Genomic DNA, 17,284 nt, shown 5'->3' on the forward strand with positions numbered 1-17,284 from the left:
CCACTGGCTGCCGCGCACTACAGCGCACCTCTCGAGCCTGTGCTGCCGCGAGCACCCACCCACGGCATCGTCTCGACGCCTCCCCCCANCCTCTCGAGCCTGTGCTGCCGCGAGCACCCACCCACGGCATCGTCTCGACGCCTCCCCCCACCCTTCCCGCTCCTCCAGCACAGGCCGCTAGCGATATAGGCGTCCCTAGGCGGTCCCAAATCGCCGGCTTCGGCTGTCACACGGCCCTAGCGTCCCACGGCATTGGACCTTCCCACTGGTCCAGCAGTGCCTGACAGAGTCTCCAGGCCAAGGGACCCCACCCCCGTCCGACACCAACCTTGTCCAGATGCATCCAGACCACCACACCGACGCAGCACACCACGATCGAGAACATCACGATACCCTCACTAGGCCCCGATCACCACCGCCCGAGCGTGGCTGAACGCGGCAGTTGTCGCGGTCCAGTCTGCCTTCTCTGCCCATCGGTAGATGTTATCGTACGCTACACCACCACCATCTCGTCCCCTCAGTATCCGCCCTCCTTCGGAAACACACAATAGATGTTTTCCGTTTGCGGACATCACATCCAACAGTCTCACTTACCCTCGTGTGCGTTTTGTTTCTCCTCTGCACGCTCAACCGTTCCCGAGTCGAAACCCACAATAGAACTGCTGCGGACCCTTTGACTCCGACCCGTCTGCCCCAGCACTTGCGGCCGAGAAGTGGCTTTCCGAGTTCTCTTGCACTTCTCTGAGCGGCCGACTCCAACGCTTTCCTTCGACGGTTTGCGGCGCAGTCATCTCTGACACACACTCACACTCCCAAGTCTTCTACTGCTTCTTCGCCAGTCTTGCCACAGAGTCTTTGCGTGTATGAGAAAGGAAGCCACGTCAAAGGGACACTGGACCCTGAATATGCCATCCGCGTCTCCCGTTCGCCACACACAATGTACGCCCGTAACGCCTCAAACCTATGCAGTGTCGTCGCCGCGGTCGTCGTCGAGCCGTGATTCTCTTCCTGCGCCAGTCTGAAAGTCTGATTACTTACCCGTCCCCTTCCCGTGCACCTGCCGCGCTTCTGACTAAGGCAAAAAAAACCTTCGGACCCCCTTCCTTTTTCCAGGTTTGAAGTCCGAACTAACTCTCAAGGCCGCCGCAATTGTCCGAGTCGATCACCCATAGTCCGTGATGGAGAGATCCACTTTAGCCCGTATCGGAGCAGAGGACGTCGAAACATATCGTCTCTCGTACGAAGCTAGCACGCGGGAGCATCCTTCCGTGTCCTTCGGAAGAGGGCCACGGTGTCATCCCAATCTTGACTCGATGGGAAAGTTCCTCCGTGACGCAGTCATAGTCGCCCTTCGACCTGTGCCTTGCCATGCTTACAGTGTCATGAATCACACAAACACCCCAAAAGCCATTCCCGCGTATCGGCCGCATCGCCGGCGCCGCTTTCGCTCTCGCTGCGTGTCCAGTTTCAAGGGATTTCGTTGTGTGTTTTGGTAGTGCGGCAAATGACTAACACCGCAGCTGCGCTTTCTCTAACGTTGTTTCCCTCCCTCGCCGCCCATGCGCCTTGCAAACTGCTGCGGCGTTCATCTCATGACGTCGCGGGGACATCCCCAGCAGCGAGATGGGTGTAGCGAAAACGAGACGAGTTTATTTTGAGGATACCGCAGCACCTTGCATACGGCGCCGGCAGTAGTTGGTAGCAGCGTACGGCAGCGGCAGCAAACATACGGCGTAACACACACGCCCTTCACACCACCACCTCTCGGCTCTCGGACAATCTGAAGATTTGCCCCAAACTCTTTTCTGAAGATGCGTTGTGCCGCTTCTGCAACGACGCCAGCCAGTGACAGCCTCGGTTTCGGCAGTGTCAGGGACGCATACACGCACATTCCTTCACAGCATTGCTTGATTACCCGTTTTAGAGATCGTCGAAAGGACTCAAGACACCACGCAAGCAGGAGAGACACCACGCACGCGCGCAAAAAAACATAACCCACGAGCTTGGCCTTCCCGTCGGGGACGCAAGCAGGGGGTCTCCTGTCCCGGGTTCCTGGACACGCACGCGCACAACTGACAACGACGGCGACGCACGCGGTCTGATCATTGTCCGTTGGGCTGATCCCGCAAAAAGCATGTTGTTTTGTCTTGTGTCGTGGGCGGTCTGGCTGTCACCTCACCTCGAAGCTGAGGTGAGGCGGCCTGTGAGAAGAGTGCCGACCGCTTAAGCATATCGTTGTCGGCGTTTAGGAATCATGCCATCCGTGGTTTAATCGGTGTCATACCGGCAGCCCAGGAGACAGACAGACCGTACCATGCAGTACGTCGTGAGAATGACAGCGATCGTGCACTCCCCTAACCCTCCCCTCCCTCCACCCCCTTCCGCGCCTCCACCAAATCGACCACCACCTCCATCATCGTGCATTCCCTGGGTCCTGGGCCTTGGGTCTTGAGTCCGCGGCCCCCACTCTCCCCGATCCTCCGGTTCGTGCCCCGTGCCACGGCCCCATCGCTCCTTGAAATCCCCCGATCTTGATGCCCCCCGGCCCACATCCACATACATCACGGTGGGCAGATTCTCTTCGAAACACCAAGAAAGGGTCGCAAGTCATGGTGCGTGATCGTTCGTGAAAAGAGGCCATCGCCAAGCCACTGAACCCAGCGGCGCGGCGCTGCTGTCCGTGCATTTCCTAGACCAAGATAGACAGAGAGCTAGGGAAGGAAAAAACTCTACACGGCCCTGCTTGTGCTCTGACTCTCCCCTCATCTTGCCAAGACCCGACTGACAAGTGCCGCGGCTCCATCTCAAGCCCGCGATCGCGTTACTGTGAAGCCATTCCCTTGCCTTGCAAAGCACCCTAAAACAAAACCCAACAACCATAACTGCCATTTTGCCCAGCGCCGCCGCCGTCCTCGACCGGTGCTCCTGTCAAACAAGCAAAATAGGGACCATCATGAGGCTCGTGCGCTTCCTAAACCTTTCAAACCGCTCACACTGCTTCCCAAGCTTCCCTTTCCCCTCTCCTACCATCACTTATTTGGGGTAGTCCTTCAAGTGGTAGCTCTTGAGCTTGACAAACTGATCGTAGCCGAAGCGGCTGAGCGTCTGTCCCTTGCCCGAGTTCTTCCATCCCGTCCACGCTAGGTCCTGAGGTGGTTGTTAGTAAAGTGAAAGAGCCCTGACGAAGGTGGCTTGCGAGGGGAAGGGATCAAAGGAAGAAAGGGAAAACGACGTCATAAGGGAAGGACAAAAGAAATAAAGCGGTTGACAACGGCAGTTCAAACACAACGTCAAGAGGAGGGCGAAGTAAAAGCCGTTCAAAGCCCACTTCAGTCGGTTGAGGTTTCTAGCTGCTTTCTAGCTGCTGGAACCAAGAACCTGGCAAAGGGCCGAGCAGCTGGTGTCACGGAGGATGCCGGATGAACATATGGAAGGAGTGGGGCAACACCGGGAGGGGTGTTATCCGGGGCGATTGGAAGGGCATTAAAAGAAGTCCAGCGAGGCAGTGATGGCAATCAAACGGAGAAGATGCAATTTCTAGAAAGGACAGCGTTGTAGAACTCACCGGGCTAGGGAAATCGCATCGGTTGACGAAGACTGTTCCCGCTTCCACCTGGTCCGCGAGCTCGTAGCCGCGGTCCGTGTCCTTGGTCCAGATGCTGGCCGTCAGGCCAAACTCGCTGTCGTTCATGAGCTTGACCGCCTCGTCGTCATTCTTGACGCGCATGACGGGGATGACGGGGCCAAACGTCTCCTCCGTCATCACCGTCATCGAGTGGTCGACGCCAGTGAGCAGCGTCGGCTTGACAAAGTTGCCCTTGGGCGGCGGGTTGGCGAACGACTCGTTCTCGGGCGTCGCGTCCTTTGCGCCCTTGGCGACGGCGTCCTGGACATGCGCCTCGATGGTCTCCTTGGAGCGCTTCGAGATGACGGGGCCGACGTGGGTGCCCTTGTCAAAGGGGTCGCCGAGGACGTAGCCCTTGAGGACCTTCTGCACGGCCTCGACGAAGGCGTCGTGGATCTCGTCGGCGACGTAGACCCGCTCGACGGAGCAGCAGCTCTGGCCCGAGTTGAAGACGGCGCCGTCGACGATCTCGGCGGCGGCCCAGTCGATGTCGACGTCGCCGCGGATGTACGCCGGGTCCTTGCCGCCGAGCTCGAGGCCGACGTTGACGACGCGGTCGGCGGCGGCCTGCTGCACGGCCAGGCCGCCGGCCACGGAGCCGGTGAAGGCGACGAGCTTGATCTGGGGGTTGCGCACGATAGACTCGATGAGCGTCGGCGAGCCGCAGTGGAAGTGCTGGAGGACGCCGGATGGGAGGCCGGCCTCCTCAAAGACCTTGGCGACGCGCTCGACGATTGTGGGCGTCTGCGGGGAAGGCTTGAGGATGACGGTGTTGCCTGCCAGCAGGGCGGGAATGAGAGAGTTGACGAGGATGAGGTAAGGGTACTGGAGTGGTGTTAGTCAGATGAGGTGAGCAGGGGTGGTGGCAGTTGCTCGTGATGTCTCTAAGTGGTGGAGTCGCCACGCAACGGCCACGAAGATGGCGAGACATGTAAAAAAACGTACATTCCAGGCAAAGATGACGAGAACCGGGCCAACGGGAACCTTGCGAATGAAGCGCTTGAAGCCCTTCTCAGCCTCGCCGTCGGTGTCCTTGAGGACCTCGTCGCTGATCTTGAGGAGATACTCGGCGCGCTTCACGGCGGTGGCGACCTCGACGCCGGTGTAGGCGATGGGGCGACCCATCTGGACGGTGAGCTCCTGGGCTAGGTCATCCTTCAGGTTGAGGAGAAGCTTCAGTGCGGTCTTGACAATCTTCTGGCGGTCTGCGAGAGACGTCTTGCTCCACGACTCGAAAGCTTTGGTGGCGGTGTTGGGGAGCTCATCTAAGTCGGCCTGGGAGATGCCGTTGCGGGTGAGGATGGGCTCGTTGGTGGTTGGGGAGATTGTGGTAAGGACTTCGACGGACATGATGGGCGGTTTGTGCTGGGTATTTGGGTATAATTAGGAGAATAGAGAAGAAAAGTGAAGAGTGAGGTTGACGATGGTTGATCAGTTGGCAACTCGGCTTAGATATCCCCTTTGGCTGGGCCACATGAATCGTCACTTGGAGGGGCAAATGGAGGGGCAACACTGAACGTCGGTGAGGGGCGATGGAGCTGAGCTGCCCCGCCGACCGCGGAGCGCGCTGTGAGCGCGGTTGCAGATAAGATACCGATAGCTGTGATAAGGATGATGAGGTAATCAGGCTAGTCGCGGTTGACCGTTGGCCCCACTAAAACTTTTTTGCAGAACACCACGGCTGCTGCGATTGTCGACGACGCAATTGGTCCTGCTGCGGACCTACAATCGACCCCGGGGATCTCAATTGCATACCACTGCCAATATCACCAATTTCGGTTGCTCACCATGGCTCCCGAGAAGCGAAACAAGTTTCTCGACGCCGACGAGAGCGAAGACGACCTCGATCAGGGCTACGACTCCGAGGCCGAGGACCTGCGCAAAGGAGGCCGCAGCGCAAAGAGACGCAAGGTCGACTCGGACGAAGAAGACGAATTCAGCGACGAGGAGCGCGAAGTTCCCACCGCTGCCGCCGAAGACGACGAGGCAGCCGACAGCGACGACGATGAAGCCGCAGACGCATCAACCTCAAAAAAACCCGCCACAAAATCCCCCGCAGACCTCCTCCCCGACGTCACCCGGCCCCTCACGAACAAGAACCTCGTGCAATCCGAAGAGGCCGTCAAGAAGTCGGGCGTCGTCTACATCTCGCGCATCCCGCCCTTCATGAAGCCGCAGAAGCTGCGCTCGCTGCTCGAGCCGTATGGCAAGATCAACCGCATCTTCCTCGCGCCCGAGGACCCGGCGGCGCACGCGCGACGCGTCAAGGCCGGCGGCAACAAGAAGAAGTCGTACACGGAGGGCTGGGTCGAGTTCGTGCGCAAGCGCGACGCCAAGGCCGTGTGCGAGCTGCTCAACGCGCGCACGATCGGCGGCAAGAAGGGGTCGTACTACCATGACGACATCTGGACGCTCAAGTACCTCAAGGGGTTCAAGTGGAGACACCTCACGGAGCAGATCGCGGCCGAGAACGCGGAGCGGACGAGCAGGATGCGCGCGGAGATTGGCAAGGCGAGCAGGGAGAACAAGGAGTTTGTGCGCAATGTGGAGCGCGCGAGGGTGCTGGACGGGATTGCAGCTACGAGGGCGAAGCGCGGGAAGCAGCAGGAGAAGCAGGGGGGCAATGGCGCGGCGGAAGCGGCAGAGGCGCCTGCTGGCGGCGGAGGGGAAGGGGACAAGAAGAGGCGGACGGTGTTCAAGCAGATACCCCTGGCGGAGAGGAAGAGCGGCGAGGCTGCTGCGGCTGGGAAGCCGGCGGGGGATGTTGCGAGGGTGCTCGGCAAGATCTTTTGAAAGGCTGGGCGTGGGTGTATGGTGTGCGTGCATGTCCTCCTCGGCAGTGGGAGCGGCAGCGGCAGCGGGAGGGACCCTCCCACTCTTTCTTGTTTAGACTACCGTTGGTATTGAAGCATAATCGATCTCCATTATAGGACGAAAAGGTTCCTTGAGATCGGTAGTTGCTCCTCCTCGATGAGGCAGCTAGAGGGGTGTGAACTGCCTGCTGCTGCGGCGTACGGACGCCAAGAGACGGCTGTTGGATCACCAACTTGCCAAGGGCCCGGTGATGATTTACGTCTGGCGTCTTGGCAAGGAGGCGATGAGCGAGAATGTTGTGATGGAAATCTATTCTTGTCATGTTGACGGATTGTAGTGGGTCTGGTTCAATATTGTTCAGTATCTTTTGATATGAGGCTAGCGCATATCAATAACGACATGTCCAGTCACCAGTACATTTCAATGAGTATGTGCACATGTGAAGTTATTCACGACTACCGATCTGCCTCTGTACTCGGTGATTTGGTGTTGTGCCCTGTTCAATTGCCGAAAACCTCGTCATCTCACCAGAAGCCTCACTTACACGCGTCCCCTCAACACCCGCTTTCCCACCACCACGACCACCACCACCCATCAGCAGCAGTGCAACCACCACTCACAGCGCCAAGACACCGAAGACATACATCATCAACCTAATGCCCCTCGTCATCGTAAACCATCACAACAACCACCCGTTCACCACCACCACCAACCGGCCCTCAACACCTCTCTCGTCCGCCGTAGCATTACCACATCACCATCAGATGGCAGACGCCGGCGCGGCGCGGACAAGACGCACTCCACCTCCATCCCGCCGCATGAAAGCCCGTTCAGCAGCCTGGGAGGGTGGGTGCCGTCGGACACCAGAGTCCGTCTCGGCCAGGAAAACCTACGCCGCCGAACCTGCCCTCTCCTTCTCCAAGGCCCCTCCCTGACTCTCTTTCCTCACGCCCCCAAAACCGTCTCATCATTCTTCCCGCCCCAGCCGGCAGACGGCACGGCCGCGGCGGGGAGGTGGAGGTCTTGGTACGGGCGCGCGCGTCTGGGCAAACTGCCGCAGCAGTCTGGGGAAGTAGGACTTAGGGCGTAGGAGAGAACACGAGGGCATGGAGTATTCGTGCCGGGAAGGGCGGGAAGCACCACGCGCCGAGGGGTGGTCGATGCCCTGGGGTAAAAGGACGTTTCGGCGCCGGCGTCTATGCATGATCCCACGCCCAAAGGAAACAAAACACAGAGCAATGGGTCCCGCGGAGGCGGGCGGCGGCCGCGGCGGCAAGCATAGACGCCGCAGTCCGTCGTCCGCGGGGAGGGATGGAAGAGAGCAACGACACATGGGCCACGGCCGTCGTGCTCGCCATCGGACTCATGATTCCTGAAACGACATCGCCGAAGGGCAAGGGGTCAGGCGTACCACGTCCCAAGGTAGGGGAGCCCTGCCGCCCAACGAACGAAGAGCCTCCTCTGCCTCCGCGGGGTGCCGACCGCACCGACCACGAAAATCGGCGATTAGAAACGGTTCGGCGACGGGAAGAGGATGGGGGCCAGGGAAGGGCCCAGGCAGTCGGCACCCTAAGGCAAGGCGAGGCACAGACACGTACAATCGTCAAGAGGTGTGCAGCACGGACGACGAGGGCAGACGAGGAAGGTCGGGGAATGGCGATGGACACATGTCGGCAGCGGACGAGCTGGCGTTGAGGCTCGTGCGGAAGTGCCGGACGCACGTACGCCTCGTTGTCGACGACGGCCGTTGAACGGGGAATTGGGATCAGCCACACACACTTACACCCCTCCCCCTCCTTATGAGGATTCGCAAGCGGCGGTGATAGAGTTCTGAGATGGCACATCGCCGACTAAGGTGGCCAGTGCTTCCCCTTCCCTCTGGCCGACGGCGATAACGACAACGAGAGACAGCCCGACAATGCAGGGAGAACGAGGCTTTGAAGCGCTTGAGCCACGTTGTGGCCTTGTCTATTCTTCTTTTCCCAACGACGACGCAACGCCCACCCCCTGCTGCTTTGCCGACGTGCGAGGTATCTGATTCTGATGCATACACGCCTTGCCCATCCCTAACCGTCCCATCCCTCGTTTTTGAAGACATTTTAACCCTGGACGTTGTATTGTTGCTCTGTGCCCTAAGAAACAAACGCTGAGAGAGGAAGCAACGAACTTCGTCCCCGCAGACGGCCACTTAACCTTAACACCCCACCGGGACCGCGTGTGTGAAAGTAGTCAGTCGGGGCATCTCCCGCACAACCAAATTTCCGTCGCATCCCGCGCACGACACACACACGCCCCCCTCCCCCCCTTCCCGTCCCGACTAAGCTTAATCCTGAATCTGGAGTTCGTCCATGTCGTCGAGGAGCTCATCCATGTCGACCCTCGGCGCCTCCTCGTCGTCCTCCGTCTCGGCGATGGACATCGCATCGGGGTCGGCGGGCTGGTTGTTGGCCTTCTGGGCGCGGTAGATGGCCATGGTGGAGCGGAACTCGTCGTCCTCCTCGACGTCGCGAAGGAACTGCTCGTACTCCTCGTCCATGCGCTCCTGGTCGGCCTTCTTGGGGAGCAGCTCGCCCTCGTCCTTGGCCATGCGCTTGAGCTTCCAGTTGCGGGTGCGCGTCTTCCTCTTGCGCGCGTAGTGCTTCTTGACGAGCACGACGTCGGGTATCGTCGAGCCGTACGCGTGCGACTCCTCGATGGCGTCGAACTCTGGGTTGTTGAAGTTGGTGCCCGTGAGCATGTAGCCCATCACCGAGTCGCCCGCGTGCAGCAGACCGCCGAGGTGCGTCCTCGCGAAGTACGTCTTGTCGTTGACGCCCAGGTCCGCCGCGCGCATGACTTGTACCTCGCCAAGCTGCCACTTGCCCCTCGAGACGCCTGTCGGCTCAATGTCCATGACGATGAACTCGACGAGCGACTTTGCGTCGGCGAGCGAGTTGAATGGCGCGCGCCAGTAAATGTCTGAGGGGATGCTTGCTGTCTGGAGGGTGTTTGTGTCGAGGAGGTATACTGCGGTTCCGATCTTGTGGCAGATGACGAGGGGAGAAATGTTGCCCAGGGACTTGGCCAGCTTGATGGGCATAGCAACAAGATCGTCACGGCATATGGGGATAAGCTCGGCCGAGAAGGTGAACTTGTATGACTTTGTGGACGTGTGGATATCCTGGGAAATAAGCTCCTGCGCCTTCTTGACGCGGCAAGGGGCGACAGAGTTGAGGAAATCAACAAACTTCTCGGCCTGATTCCTTGCGGAGAAGAAAAAGTCGATGCCGTCCTTGGCCTCCTTGATGTTCAGGGTATCTTTGTGCGCTCCGTGCTTCATAATCAACTGCTCGAGGTAGAGGAACGTCCTCTTGTGCAGAACCTTTTGTCTGACCTGGACGCAGGCGCGCCAGACGTTGGCCGTGTACGACTTTGCGCAGTCGGGACATTGTTGGTATGCAACGATGAAGACGGCCTCGAAGGACTGCTGGAGGAGAACGCCGCTCTGGACCTCGTCCTGGATGGTGATCTTGACCTTTACTCGTCTCGAGTGCGGCTCGGTCCACACAAAGGAGGCGTCGATGATGCGGACCTTGTGCAGGCCCTTGAGCTTCTTCAGGCAGAGCGCGAGAAGCTCGCGGGATTCGGGGGCGGCGACGATCCAGCTGGTGGGCGGCAAAAGCCATCGGTCGCAGTCTCGGCAAAAGTTGAGGGTGGCCTCGCGCTGGACGCCGTTGGAGATGTCGACGGTCAACTTGATGCAGTCGAAGCAGAGGGCGTTGGCGGCGGTGGTTCCGTCGATGGGGGCGCCGCAGTTGCAGCAGAGAATCGTGGCGGCCGTCATGTTGTTTGCGCTTCTCCCTTAATGCCCCTGTGTGTTTTGTCAAGATATTGCAGAAATGGGAGGGCGGCAGCCGGGGTTGATGGGATTTTGGGCTGTCGTATGGCGGGGTTGATCGCAAAATCCAAAAATTTCCAGCGATAAGCAATGGAGGGGTTGCTTATCATCGAGTCTGAGTCACGTGCGCAGACTTTTTTCTTCGGCCCCTGCTGCATTCATGGTGGCGGCATTAATAATCGGGCCTCCCACCGGTAGCGTCATTGCTGTCACACAGCGCGCAGAAGCGCCTGAAGGACCGGGATTGGAGTACTGACTTGACAGCATTTTAGCAGCTGTTTGTCATCGAAGAATGCACAGCGGGAACCATGACAAATTGTCGGATAGCATTTATTCTTTTTGAACCGTGAGAGGGTTTATTGAAGTTTCAATGACTGGCCGCTGGGCTCATAGTGACTCAAGTTAACTACAGCCAAGCAAGCTATCCCGAAACCCATCGGACGCCACCGAATGCTGTGATACCCAGGGAACAAGCCATGATCAGTCCAACGACGAGTGAGCGTCAGCACAACCACCAAAAACAGGCAAACAAGACTACCCCTCCACTCCAACCCAGCGATCCGGATCACCGCCCCCAATACCACTCCAAGTCAGACGCTTGATCCCTTTCTCGCGAAAACCTAAGCTGTCGCCAGCGGCACAGCAATGCGTCTAAAGAAAAGAAGAGAAAATGAAGGACTCAAAGGAGTCAAGTTCCAAAAATTGAGTGCGTTGGAGAGCCCCCCCTGAGCCCCCAACGCAGAAAGTAGACGACGACGACGACGACGTCGTGGGCCCGCGCTTGCGCAGCCCTTGGGCCCCGGCCCCAAAAGTCCTATGAGAAGATCAGTGATCGAGGAGCAAAAGATTGTGCCGCCCCGAGACAGGACGAGTCTCTGTCTGCAGACACCCGAGCCAATGTGCAATGGCCGGGACTTGGTCGAGGGCCCCAGCATTCTTGAGCGAAGGGGCCCGACACGGCTTGGGACGTGGTTCGGGAGTCCGGTCCATGATGTGGAAAAGAAGAAGAAATGGAGGTTGGGGGAGATGGTTTGGGGATTATATAGACATGGGAGGGGGACACTAATCAGTAACCCTCATGTCCCAGGGAATCCCTCGGGGAAGGGACGTCTTCTCACAAAGGCAGTCACTGGGCCTGGTGTTGCCGGAATCGAGCACCTTCTTTCCTGCCGTGAAGGAAGCAACCGGCATGTCGGGGAAGGACGCAGGGCAGGTGAGGGAGGTGCCAGGCTTTGCACCTGCCCGAACCCAAGAACGTGCCTTCGTCGGTTACCTTATGGAAGGCAGGTATCAAGGGTAAATGTATTTTGCAGGAAGGATGTGGTGCGACAACCCCATGGGTTATGACCTGATCGGAAGGAGGTTCCTGCCAGTCGTGTAAGCCAAGCTTTTCCCCGGCGAGCTGCATGTCAGCGCGACTGCCTCTTTCCACTCGAGGATACAGGAAGTAGCATCCGTCCACCGCCCCTTCCAGATTGTCTCCGATGCGCCCCGGAAGAAATGTGGCAGGTGCTGACCGGGAATTGGAACTTTGGGCAGCGGTGAAGAGCGAATCGTCAGCGAGGTTTGCTGCCTGCGTGGAGAGGCCGGTGCTTCCGCCGCTGGGAGCAGATAGCATTCGGGGTTGGGAATGGTGTCAAGCTCATCGAGTAGCAATGACAGAGTCGACACTTGCTATCGTATTGCACGGCAAAGTGAGAATGGCGTCGCTTAGAATTATGTGGTGAGGCACAGCTGAGCAGGACTTGGAAGAGATTTGAGCAACTCAAACTTGCAGATACTGGGCGGATCAACCAATGAACCACGTCGCAAAAGAACAATTTGGAGAGCCAAGAACGAATCGTTGGACCGTGTCTATTGCTCACATCTTGAGTATGCAATGCTAACCATCACAGTCCAAGTCATCTACACTTCGTATTCAAACCATTGTCGTAAATCATTCGTCTTAGTTTAGTCTCAGGGGTATAGCTGCTCAAATCTTAGAACAGGACTCATCATTCAGGCAGCAATTCACTTGCCATTCTCTCCATTCTCCCCGTTCTTCTTCGCGCCGTTCTCCCCATTCTTCTGCCCCACAGGCCCGACAATCTGCTTCGCCTGCTGCAGGTCCATCGCCATCATGCCGAGGTGCAGCACGTCCGCCGACATCGAGATCAGGCTCATGCGCTTCGCCGCCTCCTGCAGCTTCTCGGGGCTGCCGTACGGCGGCGTCGCGAACGCGAAGCCCGCGTACGGCTTGTCGTGCTTGTCCATCGTCTCGAAGAACAGCTTCTGGATCTCGAGCCACTCGGGCTCGTCCTGCGGGCCGCCCATGTTGGCCGGCAGGTTCATGCTCACGCGCGCGTCGAGCGAGCCGAGCCAGACGACGTCGATGTCCGGGCACTGCGTCAGGATGTCGTCGAGGTTGCGCACCCCCTGCGCCGTCTCGATCTGGATCATCACGGCGGCCTGGTTGTTGACGCACTTGTGGATGTCCGACTTGGGGTCGTACGGCGTGTCAGTCAGGAAAGGGATCAGCCGGAAGGGCGGCGCCGAGCGCGTGCCGTTCTGCTTGGTGCCGTACTTGGCCGCCGAGAGGACGTGCTTGGCCTCCTCGACCGTCTCGACCTGCGGGACGACGATGGAGGCGCCGCAGTCGAGGGCGTAGCCGATGGCGGCGTGGTCGTGGCCGGGGACGCTGGAAGGAAGGAGGGTCAGCGCTAGGAATGCTTGAGGTTGCGGCGGGCCGCGCGCGGGGGAGGATTGGTAGACTTACCGAACAAAGGGGATGGTTCGGCCCTGGCTCATGAAGATGGCTTCGTGGACCATCTGAGGTGTGTTAGTGTTGTTGTTTAATATGCCTTTGGGGCTGAATGTGAACTTACAGACGTCATGGTCTCGACGTTGCAGGAGGTGTGCTCCCAGTCGATCCATACGGCATCATATCCCATGGGGGCGAGGAATCGTGTAATGGGAAGAGAGCTGAGGCCAGCGTAGTAGCACATCAATGGGGGGATCTTCTTCTCATGGGCATCGCGAATGGCTTGGCGAGCCTTGTGAGGTTGGAAGAGCGAGGGCGCGGCATAGGCATTCATGCCCTGCGCGGCAACGTTCTTGTATTCCTCGCCCATGACTGACATTTTGGCTGGATTTTGGGGTGAGTTTGGAGATGGGATGATTAGATAGGCTCTTATTAGGACTTGTGAGAGAAGGACTGAAGACGAGGGAAGATGGGGGCCATCAACAGCAATAAAGGGCAGCTGGAAGATGATCTTTTATATGCTGTTGGTGCCTGAGATGTCACATTGCATCTGTGGACCGTCAAACCAAAAGTCCCAGGGTCTCCCGCATTTGCCCAGGGTCCCTCCACAAATGGCGATAATACCGCGGGGTTCGGACGCGGACGGATTGCCCATGCCGGTCCTCATTCACCGTGGAGCGTGTCGTTGCTGAATGAGGCCTAAGTCATCGACACTTCTGCGTGGACAGGGGACGTCGGTCCAGCGCACGATGGATGCAACGATGCAGCGTCCCACTCACGATACTCTCACGTCAGCTAACAAGGGACCTTGGTGAGAGCCGCACGGTCTTCACGAGCAGTGTTTCTGAGCCTTGTAATTCTTGTCTGGTTCGATTGTATACCGAAAGCGGCGAGCCGTAGGGCAAGCCAGCGGGCTTGATAGGGCAAGGTACTAAAAAAGGATCATTAAGGAGAGCTGCCGACGCAGTTCCTCCCCCGCTGCCTGGATGTAGCGCGTCGGCGGCGCAGCAGCGATGCAGCGAGCTTGAAGGTAATTGCTTCTTGGGATTGAATGCGGGCCGACTGAACGGGCGCCAAAGGATTGCTTGCGCGGATATAAGGCCTAGACACCAATATCAAGAAGCGATGACAGAGGTGACATGGCCTAGTCTTCGCGCTAAGCGGTAGGTCTTACCATGACGACAAGCTTCAAGGCACAGCAAAAGCCAGTTAATTTCTTCTTTTGTTTGTATGCGACCATCTCAGAAAATATCCCACAAGGAAATCTTGCCGTCTTTACTCCCGGCAGCCAGCCAGTGGGCGGATTGAGCCTGGAGAATGCGCCTATCCTTGACGCTCAACTGCCCTGAACGGGGCGCGAGGTCGCGGGGCGGCTCCTCTTCTTGCTGCTGCTGCTCGCTTGGAGCATCCCGACCGTGTGTAGTGCTGGCGCCGACGTTGGCGAGGGCGACAGCATAGCATCCCACTTGGTGCCACTTGAGGGTCGCCACCTCCTTCAGGGTCTTTGATGAATAGACGCGTACCGTGGAATCCCAGCCTGCGGTCGCAAAGATGCGACCGTCGTCGCGGACGCGCAAACCTTGTTGGCCTGAATGCTTGGTGTTTGAGATCTTTACCGGTTGCTGTACGACGGACTGGTCGTCAACGCCGGAGTTAGGGCGCGGGATGGGGTGCTTCGCTACGACGGCGTCCGCACCGGAGGTAAGAAAGTAGGATCGATCTGCGGCGACGTCGAGGGAGAGGACAGGTTGCTGGTGAACCGTCGACAGGTAAACTGTGTTCCACGCTCCGCCGGCGGCGAGCTGCAGGACCGTTGCCAAGCCGTTCTCGTAGGCGGCAACGAGGGTGAGGACGCTGCGATTGGCAGACGACGAGCCTGCAGACTCGGCTCCGTCGACGTACAGCAGGGCCAGGGCCATAACCATACCGTTCTTATCACTGGCTTTCACCGTGTGCAGTCGCTTATGCGATGGTAACTCGTAGACGTCGACCTGCGCCCGCGGCCGTCGGGTTAGGGTCCGGGACGATTCTCATGCAGGGCAGCGTGGTGGACAGGGCAGATCCGGGCTTTAGAGCCGGAGATAGAGGGCGAGGGGACTCACCGATTCCGAGGCTAGGGTGTTGGGCACTGCTAGCAGCATGCCCGTGGTCTCGGACCCGTCGCCGGTTCGTGGCACACAGGATGCAAATGAGCAGAAATTCATCGTGTTGACGTCAATGGTGTGAAGAATTTGTGGCTGTGGTCTAGACTCTGGCGCCTCGTCGAGAGGTAGCTTCTGGCTGAGACGAACCTCATCGTCGCGGCCGAGCTGCCAGACGACCAGCCTGTGATCGCGACCGTGGCTGGGAGAGTGTCAGAGAATTGCACGCTCCGCGGTTCATTCCAAGAGACACTCACGTAATTATACGATCGTGTCCCCACGCCTGGATGCCCAGAATGGCGTTCTCGTGCGGTCTCCAGACGACAGTCGGCCGCCTGGTGGTGAGGTCCCAAAGGACCACGAAGCCCTCAGCATCACCACTGGCCAGACGCTCATTGCCGCGGACAAAGGCAAGTGCATGAACCTGGGCCTTGTGTCCTCGCAGGATGGACTTTGGGTGTGGCGCAGCGTCTCCCATCGCTTCCGAAGTGCGATAACCCTCGTCGGATGGGAGGAAAGGTCGCGACGGTTGATGTGGTGTTGCGGTTGTAGCCTGAATGGGTTTGCTTGATAGGTAGTGGAAGGTGGAAAAACAGCAGCTGCCTATCAAACACCGTGCAGCCGGGAGGATACACAGTGTGCTGCATTTACAGTGGTGACAATGACAGCACCACACCGTTAATTTCGATGTTCTTGACAGTGCGTGCAGTGCTACTGGTCTATTGAAGCAATCCTTCGTCCAAAACAAGTTTCTAGCCCAAACCTAGCCCAATTCATTCCCGCTCTGAGGTGAGATTCTAACCCAATGAAACGTGTCCCAGGCACCGGGAAAATCCTCATCGTTTTGCTGATGTCTCCGTCTCACGTCAGACGTCTGGTTCCATCCGCCACGTTGGACAGGATGATGTGAGGCGGCTAGATACTGAGGGAGGCACTTTGAACGTCCAATGAGCCGCTGGGCGTCAGCCGGATATCGCGGAACCAGCACACTGCAAAACAAGTAAAACTGACGAGTACCAGATAAGGGGCCTGTCAAGATACCATGCCGCGAGGGAGGAGTGAAAGGGAGGACAACAGAGCTTGGCTTCTTGCGAATGGCTCCCACGGCAAGAAAGAGGTAACCTGGTGGACTAAACGGTCCGAGATGAGCAACGGCCAAGCCAGACAATGAAGTCATTTTAGGGTTGGACAGCAGGCATCGTGGCATCCACTGGGATGACGGCTCTTTTTGGCTCTGTACTCATGGTTCAGACGAAGACGAAGGAGGTCACTAAAAAGAAGAAACACGCTGCCCCGGATTCGCCCACGGATGGGGACGAAGGCTCCAGGCTTTATATCTTATTCTAACCACTTCTTAGGACATCAGACGGTAGCCTGATTACATGGTGTCAGGTACACGGTATCTGCAAGGCAACCTGGAGTTGCACCGTTCGTCCCAGAAATAGACGGGAAAAGCGGGTGAAGCGGCCGAGCGACCGAAGCACCGAAGGAGCCGGTCCGGGTCGGATCCATCATAGGGGCGACGGAGCGTGCTCGGTCCCACGTCAGCTCGAGAGAGTAGCACAGATGGGATTCTTCGGAAAGAGATGACTCGCCGCCTGCAGTCGTGTACACAAGAACACCCTCAAGTGAGACCTGTTACAGCAGTTTACCAGTTACATGTCTCTGGATGCGAACGGGCAAATCTTGTGCTGAGACGGGAATGTCAGATTGATAAACACAGAAACCAGGGACACGGATTGGCTGGTCCGAGACGGGGGCCGGAGGCCGGGGATTGGTAATCAGGCACACGAGAATCGGGCATGGTGTATGTGTTGGCGGGCTTCCGCCAGGGTGCATCTTTTCCAATTCCCATCCAACCATCCACGTGAAGCCAACCTTATTGGGCGTGTCCCTGGTGTGTAGGGCAGGCCAGGCAGATTTACGACCCGTGCAACCCCAAGACTCGAGATTTACGGTACCTGCACTTTCCACTTTCTCTCTCAGCTGTCTTGCCTCACTAAGCATTCTCACCACCCCGGTCTCTAGCGTGAGTCCTAATCTTCTCTAGTCTTCCCCCAAAGGCCATTCTCCTTACATAATCTCTC

General features: G+C 58.1%; 5 protein-coding genes across 5 annotated transcripts; 1 reads left to right on the plus strand and 4 right to left on the minus strand.

Annotated features, from left to right (window-relative positions):
• Positions 1-3,033: 3,033 nt before the first annotated feature.
• Positions 3,034-4,975, minus strand: GCG54_00013379 (Succinate-semialdehyde dehydrogenase [NADP(+)]; the record flags this gene model as incomplete). The annotated part of the gene is made up of 3 exons (XM_045413234.1): positions 3,034-3,147; positions 3,566-4,450; positions 4,571-4,975. The coding sequence occupies 3 exons, from the start codon at positions 4,973-4,975 to the stop codon at positions 3,034-3,036; spliced, it is 1,404 nt and encodes a 467-aa protein (XP_045262430.1).
• A 438-nt stretch (positions 4,976-5,413) lies between these two features.
• On the plus strand, positions 5,414-6,418 carry GCG54_00013380 (Pre-rRNA-processing protein ESF2; the record flags this gene model as incomplete). Its single annotated transcript, XM_045413235.1, has 1 exon — positions 5,414-6,418. The coding sequence occupies one exon, from the start codon at positions 5,414-5,416 to the stop codon at positions 6,416-6,418; it is 1,005 nt and encodes a 334-aa protein (XP_045262431.1).
• A 2,344-nt stretch (positions 6,419-8,762) lies between these two features.
• On the minus strand, positions 8,763-10,262 carry GCG54_00013381 (60S ribosomal export protein NMD3; the record flags this gene model as incomplete). Its single annotated transcript, XM_045413236.1, has 1 exon — positions 8,763-10,262. One exon carries the CDS (start codon positions 10,260-10,262, stop codon positions 8,763-8,765), a length of 1,500 nt encoding a protein of 499 aa, XP_045262432.1.
• A 2,064-nt stretch (positions 10,263-12,326) lies between these two features.
• On the minus strand, positions 12,327-13,435 carry GCG54_00013382 (2-keto-3-deoxy-L-rhamnonate aldolase; the record flags this gene model as incomplete). The annotated part of the gene is made up of 3 exons (XM_045413237.1): positions 12,327-12,993; positions 13,072-13,124; positions 13,181-13,435. 3 exons carry the CDS (start codon positions 13,433-13,435, stop codon positions 12,327-12,329), a joined length of 975 nt encoding a protein of 324 aa, XP_045262433.1.
• An 862-nt stretch (positions 13,436-14,297) lies between these two features.
• On the minus strand, positions 14,298-15,675 carry GCG54_00013383 (ASTRA-associated protein 1; the record flags this gene model as incomplete). The annotated part of the gene is made up of 3 exons (XM_045413238.1): positions 14,298-15,047; positions 15,159-15,399; positions 15,455-15,675. The coding sequence occupies 3 exons, from the start codon at positions 15,673-15,675 to the stop codon at positions 14,298-14,300; spliced, it is 1,212 nt and encodes a 403-aa protein (XP_045262434.1).
• Between the last annotated feature and the right edge of the window lie 1,609 nt (positions 15,676-17,284).

The sequence above is a fragment of the Colletotrichum gloeosporioides genome (genome assembly GCF_011800055.1).
Source record: "Colletotrichum gloeosporioides strain Lc1 chromosome Unknown consensus_55, whole genome shotgun sequence".
Classification (NCBI taxonomy): Eukaryota; Fungi; Ascomycota; class Sordariomycetes; order Glomerellales; family Glomerellaceae; genus Colletotrichum; species Colletotrichum gloeosporioides.